The 13,108-nt window shown below is 43.2% G+C and overlaps 2 protein-coding genes across 5 annotated transcripts; both read left to right on the top strand.

The window, feature by feature from the left end:
- The first annotated feature begins 431 nt into the window (after positions 1-431).
- Positions 432-5,815, top strand: pole2 (polymerase (DNA directed), epsilon 2). Its single transcript, XM_056425607.1, has 19 exons — positions 432-561; positions 1,077-1,177; positions 1,259-1,334; positions 1,417-1,494; positions 1,635-1,728; positions 1,821-1,895; positions 2,004-2,087; positions 2,174-2,230; positions 2,332-2,380; positions 2,489-2,561; positions 2,946-3,118; positions 3,209-3,298; positions 3,417-3,471; positions 3,826-3,885; positions 3,964-4,041; positions 4,197-4,305; positions 5,153-5,329; positions 5,446-5,513; positions 5,615-5,815. Exons 1-19 carry the CDS (start codon positions 491-493, stop codon positions 5,631-5,633), a joined length of 1,587 nt encoding a protein of 528 aa, XP_056281582.1. The 5' UTR covers positions 432-490; the 3' UTR covers positions 5,634-5,815.
- A 455-nt stretch (positions 5,816-6,270) lies between these two features.
- Positions 6,271-12,860, top strand: klhdc2 (kelch domain containing 2). 4 transcript variants are annotated; one of them, XR_008833121.1, is made up of 15 exons: positions 6,271-6,370; positions 6,918-7,198; positions 7,306-7,385; positions 7,490-7,607; positions 7,764-7,876; positions 8,088-8,172; positions 8,323-8,406; positions 8,541-8,621; positions 8,747-8,805; positions 8,915-9,024; positions 9,102-9,174; positions 9,311-9,398; positions 9,473-9,525; positions 9,606-10,671; positions 11,982-12,860. XR_008833121.1 is itself a non-coding variant. In XM_056425608.1 (14 exons), the coding sequence occupies exons 1-14, from the start codon at positions 6,337-6,339 to the stop codon at positions 9,727-9,729; spliced, it is 1,383 nt and encodes a 460-aa protein (XP_056281583.1). In that variant the 5' UTR covers positions 6,271-6,336; the 3' UTR covers positions 9,730-11,197. The 4 variants fall into 4 exon arrangements, 1 of the variants encoding a protein (XP_056281583.1); XR_008833120.1 differs by having other exon boundaries at positions 11,651-12,860; XR_008833122.1 differs by lacking the exon at positions 11,982-12,860 and adding an exon at positions 11,238-11,644.
- Positions 12,861-13,108: the final 248 nt, after the last annotated feature.

The raw sequence follows: 13,108 nt of genomic DNA, 5'->3' as shown, positions 1-13,108 counted from the left end.
TGACCTCTAGCGCCACCTGCTGCTCCAGCAGCGCAGCTTCACTTCTATGTGACGTCACTCACTGCGTCAAGTTGACGAGAACTAACACCACGTCCGGTCTACTTTGCTTACCAAAATAAAAGTAACTTATAAAACTAATTTATTGCTATACTTATACAATACGCCAAGTAATGATAATGGCTTTTATAACATTGATCGTAAAAATTATGATGGTGTTATGTAACGCCACATACACTCACATATTCATTTTAATAGTGAAAGAGGTATTGTTGGTGAATTAGATGAACCCAAATCAACATGATACTGAACGCTCAGAATGGAGGGAAAAAACAAGAAGAGTGGGAGTTGGAAATGTTTCTTCGTTGTGTTGCTTTACTTCTTCGGGACGCAACCCTGGCAGAGAGGAGGAGGAGGAGCGTTAGGCGGAAGTGATGAAATGCATGCGGAAGTTGATATTTAGCGCCAAATCTTGAGTCGGACAACAACAACCATGGATGTTGCTCGCCAAATAAAGACAAAGATGTCCGCTGGCTTCAAGATGCGGGGCCTCATCCTGCGACCGTAAGTCTCGGAGGAGCAGCTGCGGTGTGACGTCGCTCTGTGAGATCCTGACGTGAACATGCAGCGCTCGGCTCATGATGGCGGCATGTTGTGAGCAACAGCAAGTTGTCAACATCAAGCAGGCTGTGGTTGTCTGTCGATTATTATGTTGCAGGAATTCTTCTCTAACTATCGATAACCAGGCCAGCAATTTAACATCGCCTGTTTGAGGGATTCACTGGAATAACGACACAGAAAGCGGTCAATGCTCACTCTTAAAGTGACACGTGTATTTAAATATGTAATATATAACAAACAAACAATGAACATGCACACGATATGTAGCCTGTTAGTTTCTAAAGTGGAAAATATTCAGATTACATGTTAATTATTTCCATGGCTTTTTTAACATAAGTAAGCACACACACACTCACACACACACTCTCACACACACACACACACACACACACACACACACACACACACACACACACACACACACAGTCCTAACAACATGCTGTGTTCTTGTCGTCCAGTGAGGCCAGCAGACACCTGGTGGAGGTCCTGGAGTCGACCAATGCCTCTGAACTGGATGATATTCTTGAGCGCGTGTTGGACGCAGTGGAGAAGCAGCCATGTAAGAGCGTCTGTGGGTCGTGTTCAGTGTGCAGCTCCTGGCTCTCCTGGAGCCCGTGACCACAGCCTGTGTTTCCAACAGTGACCTCCAGTATGGTGGAGCTGTCCGTGGTGGAGATTGCAGTTCAGGATTGTACTCGCTCTTGTGATGAAACCATGTAAGTGCAACAATTGGACATGTGCACCACATTTCCCGTGGTTGAATTATCTTAAGCTGAAAGTTGTCTAACTCTCTTCCAGAGATAATGTGTTTAACATTATTGGAGCCTTCGATGTGCCCAGATACATTTACAGCACGGAGCGGAAGAAATTTGTCCCGTGAGTGAAGGGACCATGTCTCGCTTTGTGTCAAATTCAACCCCAAATGATGTCAATTAGAAATGTGTCATTGTTGTCGTGTTGGAAACAGTGAATACACTCCCACGTACGACAATTTTCACTTTGTGTTGTTCTGTCAGCCTTGCCATGACGAGCCATTCGGCACCCGGTCTGTGTGGTTTGGCCAAAGACAAAGCTGAACTCTTCAGGGAGCGCTACACCATCTTACAACAGGTCCGTGGCTTTTTGGTCTTTATTGACCGTGCAGACGGTGGGGCCACAGTTGGTGTAGCGTGTTGTATTTACACAGACACATCTTGTTGTAGCGGGTCCATCGGCACCAGCTCTTCACCCCACCTGCAATAGGAGCTGCTGTTGACGAGGGCCAAAACAAATTTCAGGTAACAAATCTTAAAACACAAATTGAAAACCAAATGCATCTTACTGTTTTGCATTTGACGAACAGATTGGTGTTTTTTTGTTTGTTTTTGCTTATTTGTATTTTCTAGCTCAAGACAATTGAAGCGCTGCTTGGTAGCACCTCTAAACTGGGAGAAGTGATTGTCCTGGGGATGGTCACCCAGCTGAAAGAGGTGAGTAGGAGAGATCTCCGGAGCCTTCCCGTTTTTCCCTCAATGTATTATGTAGTTTCTAGAAGATTTGTTAATTTTGGTTTCAGGGTAAATTTTACCTGGAGGACCCAAGTGGAACAGTCCAGCTTGAAATGTCCAAAGCAATATCCTTTGATATGTTTGTGTGAGCTGATCAGCATCCAAACGACATCATACAAGATGTTGTTGCTTTTAGAGTGGAGGTGTTCCTTAACTATGTTCTCACCAGTTTCATAATGGCCTGTACACAGAATCCTGCTTTGTGCTGGCAGAGGGTAAGATAACTACAAATACTACAACTGCAGTCGAGAAAACTAAAATGTTGCATTCATCTTAACCATAAAGTCGTATTGCATGCGTCACAGTGATGGTTTGTCCTGCAGGTTGGTACGAGGACTCTGTTTTCCACGTTAATGGCTTCGGCTTTCCCCCGACGGAGTCGTCATCTGCCACGAGGTTAGTGGACTTGAAGTGTGGAGAATCATTTTCTTTAATTGTAGAAATATCTACAACCTGACATTAGGTATTGCAGGAAGTCTTTTAAGTTTGTATAGCATGAATTAGAGCAAGGATTGAGGGAGAATCTATCTGAATTTGTTTTACCTTGTTGATATGCAAAAAGAAATGTCATTGAAGTAACATCAAGCAAATTACATCAATTATTTTCTCAATTGTAGAGTTTCAAAACTGTCTCCAATTACAATCCACTACAATAATTAAAAAATCTGATGTATTTCAGCTATACGTTCAGCATTAAGTTACCTTTCCAGAACACTGAACTCTCGTAGACATGGTGTCGTGTATGAAGGACACGGGGGCTCACTGACGCTTCTTTGCCAGGGCTTACTACGGCAATCTGAACTTCTTCGGTGGTCCGTCCACCACTTCGGTGAAAGCATCAGCCAAGCTGAAGCAGCTGGAGGAGGAGAATGAAGATGCCATGTTCGTAATTGTCTCTGATGTTTGGCTGGACAACGTTGAAGTGATGGAGAAGCTCAACACAATGTTCTCAGGTCTGGTATTTCACTCAGTGTGAACTCTACTGGTTCAGATTATGCACGATGCGAGACTCCGTTTAACATTCGCTTTGTTCTGTCTTGCAGGCTATGCTTCGATGCCTCCTACCAGTTTCATTTTGTGTGGAAACTTTTCTTCTGCTCCGTATGGAAAAACACAGATCAAATCACTCAAAGGTGACACTTTGGGGTCATCATCACTCATAACCTACTGTAGATTTTGAGATCTGTGTGTATTTAAGAAATAAATGGACCGCATTTCAGAATCTACTACTTTTGTTCTCCTTTCTCCTAGACTCACTGAAGGCTCTTGCTGATGCTATATGTGCGTACCCCAGCATTCACAGCAGGTAGGATCTGATTGTTGTGACTTTGTTCTATTCTTAAGTTTCCCTGCATATTTTGTTCCCTCTGGTCGCTGTGGAGCTGTTTTTTTTACCGTTGCGTTCCTGTTTTGTTTACCTAGTGCACATGCAGCTGACACACACTGTTCCACTGGTCGTAGGGTAGCAGTAACGTACCAAGAAATGTTACAATGCTGGATTTGAAATACTTGCCAGTGTGGAAGTAAATGCATTGAGCATGCTGGTTAGAGCGACAGAGTTTTGGTCAGCAACATGAATGTCAACAGAAGTTTTGTTTGTTAACATGAAAACTCCATACGGCACCTTGAACTATTCAATGTCAATGTGTTCACCCTGCAGCTGTCGCTTTGTGTTTGTTCCTGGCCCTGAGGACCCGGGTCCAGGCAACATCCTGCCACGGTAAACATTCAGAGAAAACTGCTTTTTAATATCATTATGTGAGGTTTGGATAAATCTAAATGAATATGTTTTCCTTAGGCCCCCTTTGGCAGATCACATCACAGAGGAGTTCAGGCAGAGGGTGCCATTTTCGGTGTTTACTACTAACCCATGCAGGTAAAACACGAGGCATTACAAATAAGTATTTGTTTGTAGAGTTATCCGGGTTCTGGTGTCCACAAGGTCGTTTGTCAGCCTTTGGGAAACGGGACATGTTGGCAGTGTTTCTGTTCTCAGAAACTACAAGTGACGTGCTTTGTTCTTCCTGTCAGGATCCAGTACTGCAGCCAAGAGATTGTCATCATCAGGGAAGACCTGGTCAACAAGATGTGCAGGAACTGCATCCGGTTGCCCAATAACAATCTTGACATTCCAAACCATGTGAGTTTCAGCTTCTCTGAGCAAACCTTCGTACTGAGGGGCATTCTTCTCAGTAAACAGTTGTACAGTATTATTAGTTGAGTTGTCAAAGGTTTTATTTTCCTTTGTACCTAGTCATTTCAGCTTTTTGCATCAATTCAAAGTGTGTCTTAGTAGGTATGGGACAATAAGAATATTGCGTCTCACGGTTATCCTGGCCTAAATAACTGCAATTAACGATATTTACAGATAAACATCAAAATATGCTAAAAACACGTTGTGACAGGATTGTGTCCGTCACCAGTAGGTTTCCCCCCCCTAAGCACCAAGGAATGCGCAACCAGAGGGAACGTTGGTAAAATGCTTTATTTGAGCGCTCTGACCGCCGACTGTGTCTCTGCTCATGGCTCCCGATCTTCCTTCTGCCAGCTCCTTTATGGAGACCGACTCAGATAACCCACACAGATCGTCATCAGCTGGACTGATTACCAATCTGATTACCAATCAGTCCAGCTGATGACAATCAGACACCGTTCCCTGAACCACACCCCCGCTCCACCCACTCTGCAGCCGAGCCTACACCCCCCGCTGCCACACACGTCAAACGTAAGGTTATGTGATTACTGAACATTTTAATGTAATTTTATTAAGAAGCAAAGCATGATAGCGAGCCATTTTAAGTCACTCATGGTAATATTTACAATAATCCCGATAATCAATTTATTGTGAGATCTGCAATCCGATCCTACACCGTCCCATACCTACTCCCTAAGCAATGTGTCTTTGATGCAAAGATGTCTGTAAACTATTCCGCCTTAGTCTCATTTAAATCAAACACAATTGAAAATGTTCTCCTCTTCCTCTCCAGTTTGTGAAGACCATCTTATCCCAGGGTCACTTGACTCCACTCCCTCTGTATGTGAGTCCTGTATTCTGGGCGTACGACTACTCCCTGCGTGTCTACCCAGTCCCTGATGTCATCATCTTTGCAGACAAATACGACCCATTCAGCATTAAAAACACAGACTGCCTCTGTGTCAACCCGGTAAGAAACAGAAGCATACACTATTTTTTTAGGGGGGAAAAATATAATTTTCTGTCAGTTATATCATTGTCTCAATATGCACTCATGATGGATTTGTCAATCATTTATTTCTACAGGGCTCATTCCCCAAAAGTGGCTTCACATTTAAGGTGTATTACCCATCCAGCAGAACTGTTGAAGACAGGTGGGATGTTCTTCAGGTTTCACTTTTCTCTCCACGTCATTTACTACCGATTACTGTTATTTAAAATATCATATTAATCAGTTATATTTTTGTATTTGCAGCAAACTTCAAGGACTCTAACGAAATTTCGGGATCAGGAAGTGGATCCGAGTAAAAATGTTGTACATAGTTTATGTATGATACTGACTGTAAAGATGAATTGGTAATCAAATTGCTGTTGTGTTTTATTTTGTAAGTATCTGTATCATAGATCTGTATGTACTTCTGTCATTAATAATAAAGTTTGTATTCACTATACAGAACATCCTGACAAATATGTGGGTATGCACAACTATCAGCTCTGTATTGAGCCATCTCTAAAACCGTATCGTCTACCGTGCTTGAAAGATAATCTATATTTTTTAGTGTTGGGCTGACATTGTTCTCACCATGAAATTAGATGTTTTATTTGTCATACCTGCATGCAATATACTATTAATATAAATACGGTTAATAAATACGGTTATTAATCAAGTGTTTGACAAAGGATTTTCAAAGTAAAGGTCATTCCTTTGTAAAGTAAATTATTTTGGGGGGGGAGTCTATATGGAATACTTGACTGTAACTTAAACTTGTTTAACACACCGTCGACCTGTGAGGCGTTAAACCCCATTAGCTAGAACTGTATATTGTCCACGCTGCTGTGGTTGTTTTGATGAGGTCTATGTTGAAGTTTAAACCGACCTCATCAAGATGGCGCCTCGAGGAGGTCGACAACTTCCGGTCGTGCCCCCTGAACGCTTGTGATGACCTCACACAGATGGAGTAGGATACTGCTTTTCAAATGTGCATGAAAAACAAACATTCGACAACACAAGGTAACACCAAGTGCGATGACTCTTGACCCGAGAACGACACGTAGCACGTAGCGCGTCTTCTCTTTGACCCCAACGCGACGGACGTGACGGTTAGCCTTCCTTCCGCCGACTCGTTGAAGCTAACGACGCTAACGTTATCGCGTTTACAAACGATATGCAGCTCACGGCGGACATCAGTTAGTCTGACTACCACCGCGAGGCGACGTCTGAACACGAGAGCGAAGCTACCCGCCAACATTGATTTAGTTAGCGACATAGTGCCGCTGGCACAGTGCGTCAGCAGCAGCCGCTGTGCTAGCTCGCGTTAGCTGCCGCGAACAACGCGACTGGCGGTGGAGCACACCGTTAAAGGTGCGCATCTGATGTAGAAACTCCGAAAGAACATCGTTCATTCTCTGAAGCTAACTGCCGACAAGGAAGCTCTTGATATGCAACGCTAGTGTTGTGAATGTGCGCGTTGTTGTTGCCCCTTTAGCTCGGGGCAGTGTGCCCGGGCCTCATCGGGACCCCCGTGACCCCCGTGACCTGTGTCCTTTGTTGGCCGCAGGAGAGACTGACATGGCGGGGATAGAGGAAGATGTGTTCGATCTGCCAGCCGGGGAGGATGACAATGACTCGGACAGAGATGAAGATGAGAGACTGTTTGCTTGGATGGTCAATGACGATATGGATGAGGAGGAGGAAGAGCAGGAGGAAGAAGAGGTCGAGGATGAAGAGCTCTTGGACTTCGAATCATCCGAGTTGTTTGAGTTGGACACCCCAGCTGAGCGCAGTGGTCATATAGCAGTGATTGACAGAAACATCATGTATGTTTGGGGTGGATATAAGGTAAGAGGTGTATTAGATACATGTCCTGAAATCGTAGGATATGCAATTATATCATATGTTATACTCCTCTGTACATTTATTTAAAATACATTCTCCCTCTGTACAAGAATGCGCAAAACCATGGATTCTTTGACTTGTATCTGCCGAGAAATGAGATCTGGATGTACAACATGGAGTCTGCAGTATGGTAAGAGATGTTGTTTTTAAGTTGCATATTGATGCTATTGTCCTCAGCCCTGGATTCATGTGATCTGCATGCAAAGTAGATAAAAACCACCTGAATGTTCCCAGGACGAAGCATGTGGCGGGAGGCAACCTGCACACCTCCATGTCCGGCAGCTGTGGGCTGTGTGTTGATGGAGTTCTCTACTTATTTGGAGGTCATCACGCCAGAGGAAACACTAACCGGGTACACTTAGTTACATTAAACATATTTCTTTAAAAAACGTTTTCATTTTTCTAAAAGGATTGTTTCATATTTATTCATAAGAAATTGAAGAAGATCAGCCTACTGTTTCTGCACTTATATTTCAGTTTGCCTTTATTTTGTGCTGTGTTGTTCCAGATCTATCGTCTGCCCCTTCGAGCTACCGGCCTTGTTTGGGAGGAAATGAAGGATCTGAAAGGACTTCCTCCATCCTGCAAGGATAAGCTTGGGTGCTGGGTTCAGAAAAACAGGTAATGGATGACTCCCCGTTTTCCCCCCTGGATGTTGAACATTAATGTTAAACAACATGCACACTTCAATACCATATTCTGCATGTTCAGAACATGTTAATGTGGCTTTTTAGTTTAAGCCGGGATCACATAATAAATGCATGAGTAGTCACTGGCTGTTAGTCTTGGAGAAATCCATGTTTACTGAGTTGTGTCTGTATTCTTTCCACAGACTGATATTCTTTGGAGGCTATGGCTATACTGCACAAGGAACTCATCAAGGGACCTTTGAATATGATGAGTCGTCTTCACTTGTGGTCTGTAACCAAGACAAAAGTTGCTTCTTTTCTCAATGTTTATTTCTATTCTCTTTTAGTTTAAATATAAGTATTTCATAGCAAGTTAGGCAAATAAGCTGGAGTGTCTTTTTTCCTGTAAAGACGTTTGATGTATTTTTGCTGCTGCAGTGGGACAACCCAGGACGAGGCTGGAACAACCACATCCACGTCCTGGACCTGGAGACCTCCACCTGGAGCCAGCCCACCACCAGGGTAAGCACACGCGACCAAAATCACACTCGCAAGCACGTCCTTTATCGTTATCCAGTCACACGCCTTTTTGCTAAAATATGATAATGAACACAAAGTATTTGAAATGACCTATTCTCTCTGTGGATTGGGTGTAGGGGAACACCCCGTCACCCAGAGCAGCTCATGCTTGCGCCACCGTTGGGAACAGAGGCTACGTGTTTGGGGGACGGTACAAGGTAGGGAAATAAAAATGAAGAGTTCAAGATGTGTGTGTCTTAAACCTTCTTGTGAATTATTTACCTACCGGTTCACTGTGATATTAATAATGATTCAGTCCATCTCTCTTTCCTTTGGTCCACAGAACTACAGACTAAATGACTTGTACTACATTGACCTCGACACATGGGAGTGGCATGAAATGTAAGTGGTGTTTCCATCATTCATGTCGAACCACCGCATAATCTAATCCAATGTTCCTCAGAAGAAGCATTGTCCCTCACGGTTTCCTTGCTCACTGGTCCCTCGGTAGGAGCGTTCCCCAGCAGGGTCCTGCGGGCCGGTCTTGGCACTCCTTCACTCCTGTGTCACCAGACCACATCTTCTTATTTGGAGGTTTCACCACAGACAGAGACACACTCAGTGAGTCTGACACTTATGGTGGAGTAATCCCACGCCACTTCAAAATGACGGCTTGTTTTAACACTTCTGTTTTTCAGGTGACGCTTGGCTGTACTATGTCAGCAAAAATGAATGGAAGCCTTTTAAACACAGTCATCCAGAGAGCCCGAGGTAATCCTCACATATCACTCCAAGTGTTTCCATAAAGTCCCAGCGAGATGACTCATGACAGTCATTTGGGTGTGTGTTTTGTGAGGAAACGTATTGTATGTGGACTCTTCTTGACCTTGTGCTGTGTGTATTTCAGACTGTGGCACACGGCGTGCTCTGGTCCTGATGGAGAGGTGTTTGTGTTTGGAGGCTGTGCCAACAACCTGTTGTCTCATCACAGAGCTGTAAGACACATCTTAATACAACAGAGTTAATGTTTCTCTATTGAACTGAACTAAATCTTGTTTTCACTCCACAGGCTCACAGCAACGAGTTACTGGTTTTCAACGTTCAGCCCAAATCACTAGTTCGGTGAGTGAATTTATTTAACATCTGAAGCCGAGTCTTTTTTTATGATTTTGTTCTCATATTTTCCTTTCCCTTCCTGCCAGTTTCTGTATGGAAGCCGTCTCGCAGCACAGGGAGCGGTTGTCCAGTTACTGGGACTGCTTGCCTAAACACCTGCTGCACAGCCTCAAGCAGAGGATGGCCCGGGGCAACACCCTGGGCTCCTAGGCGCAGAGGACCAGAGGAGTCGAGGAGAATGTGGATGTATGGATGATGTGGCTTTTACTCTCACAGCAGGTAGTCCTGTTGAAGCATTAGTTTAATGTGTGTGGACCCCTAAAAAGCAATCGTGAACCGCTGTGGGAAACGGGTCCTGGCCGGCTCTCTGCAGTTCAGTCGATCCTCAAAGCGGTTTCTTTTTCTTTTTATTAACTTACGGGTGTCAAACTCTTGCAAAGCAAGTATAACCTTTCATGGAGTGGCACTGAGTTGGTTTATGTTCTGATTTCCTTGCTAAAATACTTTTTTAGCAGGACTTCTTTCATTACTCCCAAAAAGTTTAAATGCATGTTTTTTACTTCTGGTTCTAAGATAAGTGGATTGCTACTTCTGTACTGGAGACAGAAACCTGATTGGAGGAACTGCAGCTACAGGGTGCTTCGGCGTTTAAGGTTTCAGAAAGTCGTTTAAAGGTCCAGCGTGGAGCATTTAGAGATCTCTTGACAGGAATGGAATATAATATTAAGCATATTTAATTTGGTGTGTAATCTACTTAAATGAATGGTGTCTTTGTTCCCTTAAAACGAACCATGTATATCTAGATATGGGTGCTGTTCATGGAGCGGGCTGCCGTGTTTCTACAGGAGCCCAGATTGGACAAACCAAACACTGGATTACCACGGGTCTCCGGCATGCTCGGCATTCCTACGGTTCAGTTGGTTGTAATCTGCAACCTCACCGCTTGAGCCGGACAGATTCTACACACTGGACCTTTTAATGCCCTCAACACCATATTTCCATCTTTGTTTCAAACAAGGCAATAACCAGTGCAGTAGTATACGGATGGGAACCTCGCTCTCATGATCGGCTTTTCATGGAGGCCACTGGAGGAAACCCTGAGGACATGTGGGGAACACGACTTCCCTTCCCAAGTGTGAAGCGCATCCTGAGGTATTACCAAGAGCCAGGGCAACTAAAACAAACATGGCAGGTTTTTATTGGTCTTCAAAAATGTAATCAACTTAAAATCCGTCTGTCTTACACAGTGGTGGAGAGCCTGTTGCTTCAAAGAGTGCGATAACTAAGATGTTTGCTAAATCTTCAATAGCTTAAGATCTCACAGACCTAAAACTAGTGCTTTGTTCCTCGAGACTATCTCCTCTGAAGTGACACAAATGTTAATTTTTATTTATATAAAAATGTATTTATATATTTGTGGAAATGTGTTGGTTCTTTATTCTGAAAGAGGCTTTCTAAGCCTTTTAAATGGTCACGAGTGGCTCCGGTAGCAGTTTAATTTAATCAACTTAAATACGCCGAGTGTATTGGATGTTGAGCCACGTTGCACTGAAATGCCTCCTGTCAGTCGGGCTTTGTTTGTATGTGCCTGGTTTGCACTATGTTCCCTTGGTGGGTTTTATTGTAGAATACAATGCATACTTTTCATTCGTACTCAAAGAATAAACGCATACCGTGAGCTGTGCTCTGTTCATTACACCCTCTGCCCTCTACCCCAGGGGCCTGGCACTAAACCTCCAACAGCAACGCTTCGGCATGCAAACGTGTTACCACACACACACACGCACACTCAAACCCCCCACATAGATGTTCAAGAGGACCAGGAATTGTGCAATTTATTTCATTCTCATGACGGGCCTCTGCAAACATAGAAAGCGACCGCTTTCAGAGGGCACACTTGATTCCTCTCAATAATTAACCTCCGAGATAACGAATGTCTTTTGGAGAAGAAGGAATCATGCCATATGAAATCAGCCATTCATAAATCAGTGTGTGCCTCAGTGTCAAGCCTCTCGCCATTTGTCTCACTCAGTCATGGTATTAACGTTGGCCGTGGACTAAATGGACGCCAGGTTTGATAAACATCAGAAGTTCAAAGAACTTTACCCACAACCTCCTTCTGTTCTTCAAGATTAACAAGCTGAAGAATCTCCGGACCAGGAAGTGAGAAGTGACCACAGCCAAACTAACACATCTCAAGCGTCAGCCTTTACTTGGACTTGGAAAGACTGTCGACGTTTATGATGATCGTTGTAACTTTTCTTTTCTAAGGTGCAATATGTAGAACCTGCCTTCCTCTGTTTGACACCATTTTACTCTCTTGAAACCGTGTGAAGGAGGGAAACATGGACCCGGTTCCCGACAGCACGACTTGTTTTATACTTTAACACGTTTTGACTTGTCAACGTTTGTCTCTCGGCTACATTCTGGTCTAACTTCTGAAACTATCTTTAATATCACAGCCCTTATGTACCGGTGTCACAGCGGCACACGGACCAGAGCTCACATCCGAGCGTTGGCATAAAGACGAGGCTTCGTTGGAGAGGTTTGGTATATTTTGTACAAATCTAGTACTATGTATTATTTTTGTTAAATATTCTCTGATTGCATTATAGCACAACCAATATTTTGTTTGACATACAACATAAAATGTAAGAAGAATCTGGCATTATAGCTTTGGAGATTTATACATGACTGTAAAATGTTTTTTTAAGCATATCTTTTTCTGAATGAGGAGGGACACTCCCAGAGGAACTGTGTAAACCCTGTGGAGCAGACTGGCATGCTTTTTTTGGAAGTAGCAGTGCTGTTCTAACTCCAGACATTGTGTCTCTTCAAGTTCATTACAAAGACAATGCTTTAACAAGCACCAACTTATGTGTGTCACAACTTTAAGGCTAAATATTAGTCATTGTGAAAATAAATTATCTTAGTCTTTGGTGGCTCCTAATGTCATGAATGTATCATAGGCAGTATTGGCCGACTTATTTGGTTTCTCAACTCTCACTTATACCTTTTTGTCTTTTATATTCAGGAATTAAACTTCTCAGCAATGCAGAAACATGAAAGTCTAATTCCAACTTTGGACAAGGACAATAAGTTCATGACTAATAGCCTAAACATCCATTCATAACCTCTTCACCTACTGTTGTACAAATGTTTACACTCGATGTCCACTGTACTTTACCGTGCTGTTCAAATTATCGGCGAGTTGGGATATTTAAAGTCCTTCAAAACAGAAAATAACTTGAGAGAAAGGTCTGGTTGAAAGCTGTGGTCATTCATTGTGTGTACCTCTTGACTAATCGGTGTCAGCCTTAAAAATAAAAACATGAAATATATCAATCTCTTTGAGGATTTACTTGGAAGAAAATGGCACCAAACACACCTTGCCGTTACTGTGTGTATGCATATCCTCTGCTTGGGAAGTGTATTCGTTTTAAAACAACAGCCGTAAGTATCTTATGTGTAGTGTGTAGTAAACTATGGCTACTAATGATAATAAAGCCATTGGACATTATGCTTGCCAAGCAGTTTAGTTCTTGAACAGTCGGGTGTGTGTATGCACATCGCAGAGCAGGCACATGAG

Source organism: Pseudoliparis swirei, chromosome 11, assembly GCF_029220125.1.
Source record: "Pseudoliparis swirei isolate HS2019 ecotype Mariana Trench chromosome 11, NWPU_hadal_v1, whole genome shotgun sequence".
Taxonomy (NCBI): Eukaryota; Metazoa; Chordata; class Actinopteri; order Perciformes; family Liparidae; genus Pseudoliparis; species Pseudoliparis swirei.
Note: the sequence above shows the minus strand (reverse complement) of the source record. Positions and strands in the feature narration are given on the sequence as shown.

Excerpts from the sequence above, each read along its gene's own strand:
- pole2 (XM_056425607.1), top strand. The coding sequence starts at position 491 with ATGGATGTTGCTCGCCAAATAAAGACAAAGATGTCCGCTGGCTTCAAG. Across the intron at positions 2,088-2,173 it reads TGGTCACCCAGCTGAAAGAG|GGTAAATTTTACCTGGAGGA; the intron begins GTGAGTAGGAGA and ends TTTTGGTTTCAG. Across the intron at positions 3,886-3,963 it reads CCAGGCAACATCCTGCCACG|GCCCCCTTTGGCAGATCACA; the intron begins GTAAACATTCAG and ends TGTTTTCCTTAG.
- klhdc2 (XM_056425608.1), top strand. The coding sequence starts at position 6,337 with ATGTGCATGAAAAACAAACATTCGACAACACAAG. Across the intron at positions 7,386-7,489 it reads AACATGGAGTCTGCAGTATG|GACGAAGCATGTGGCGGGAG; the intron begins GTAAGAGATGTT and ends GAATGTTCCCAG. Across the intron at positions 8,407-8,540 it reads GGAGCCAGCCCACCACCAGG|GGGAACACCCCGTCACCCAG; the intron begins GTAAGCACACGC and ends GATTGGGTGTAG.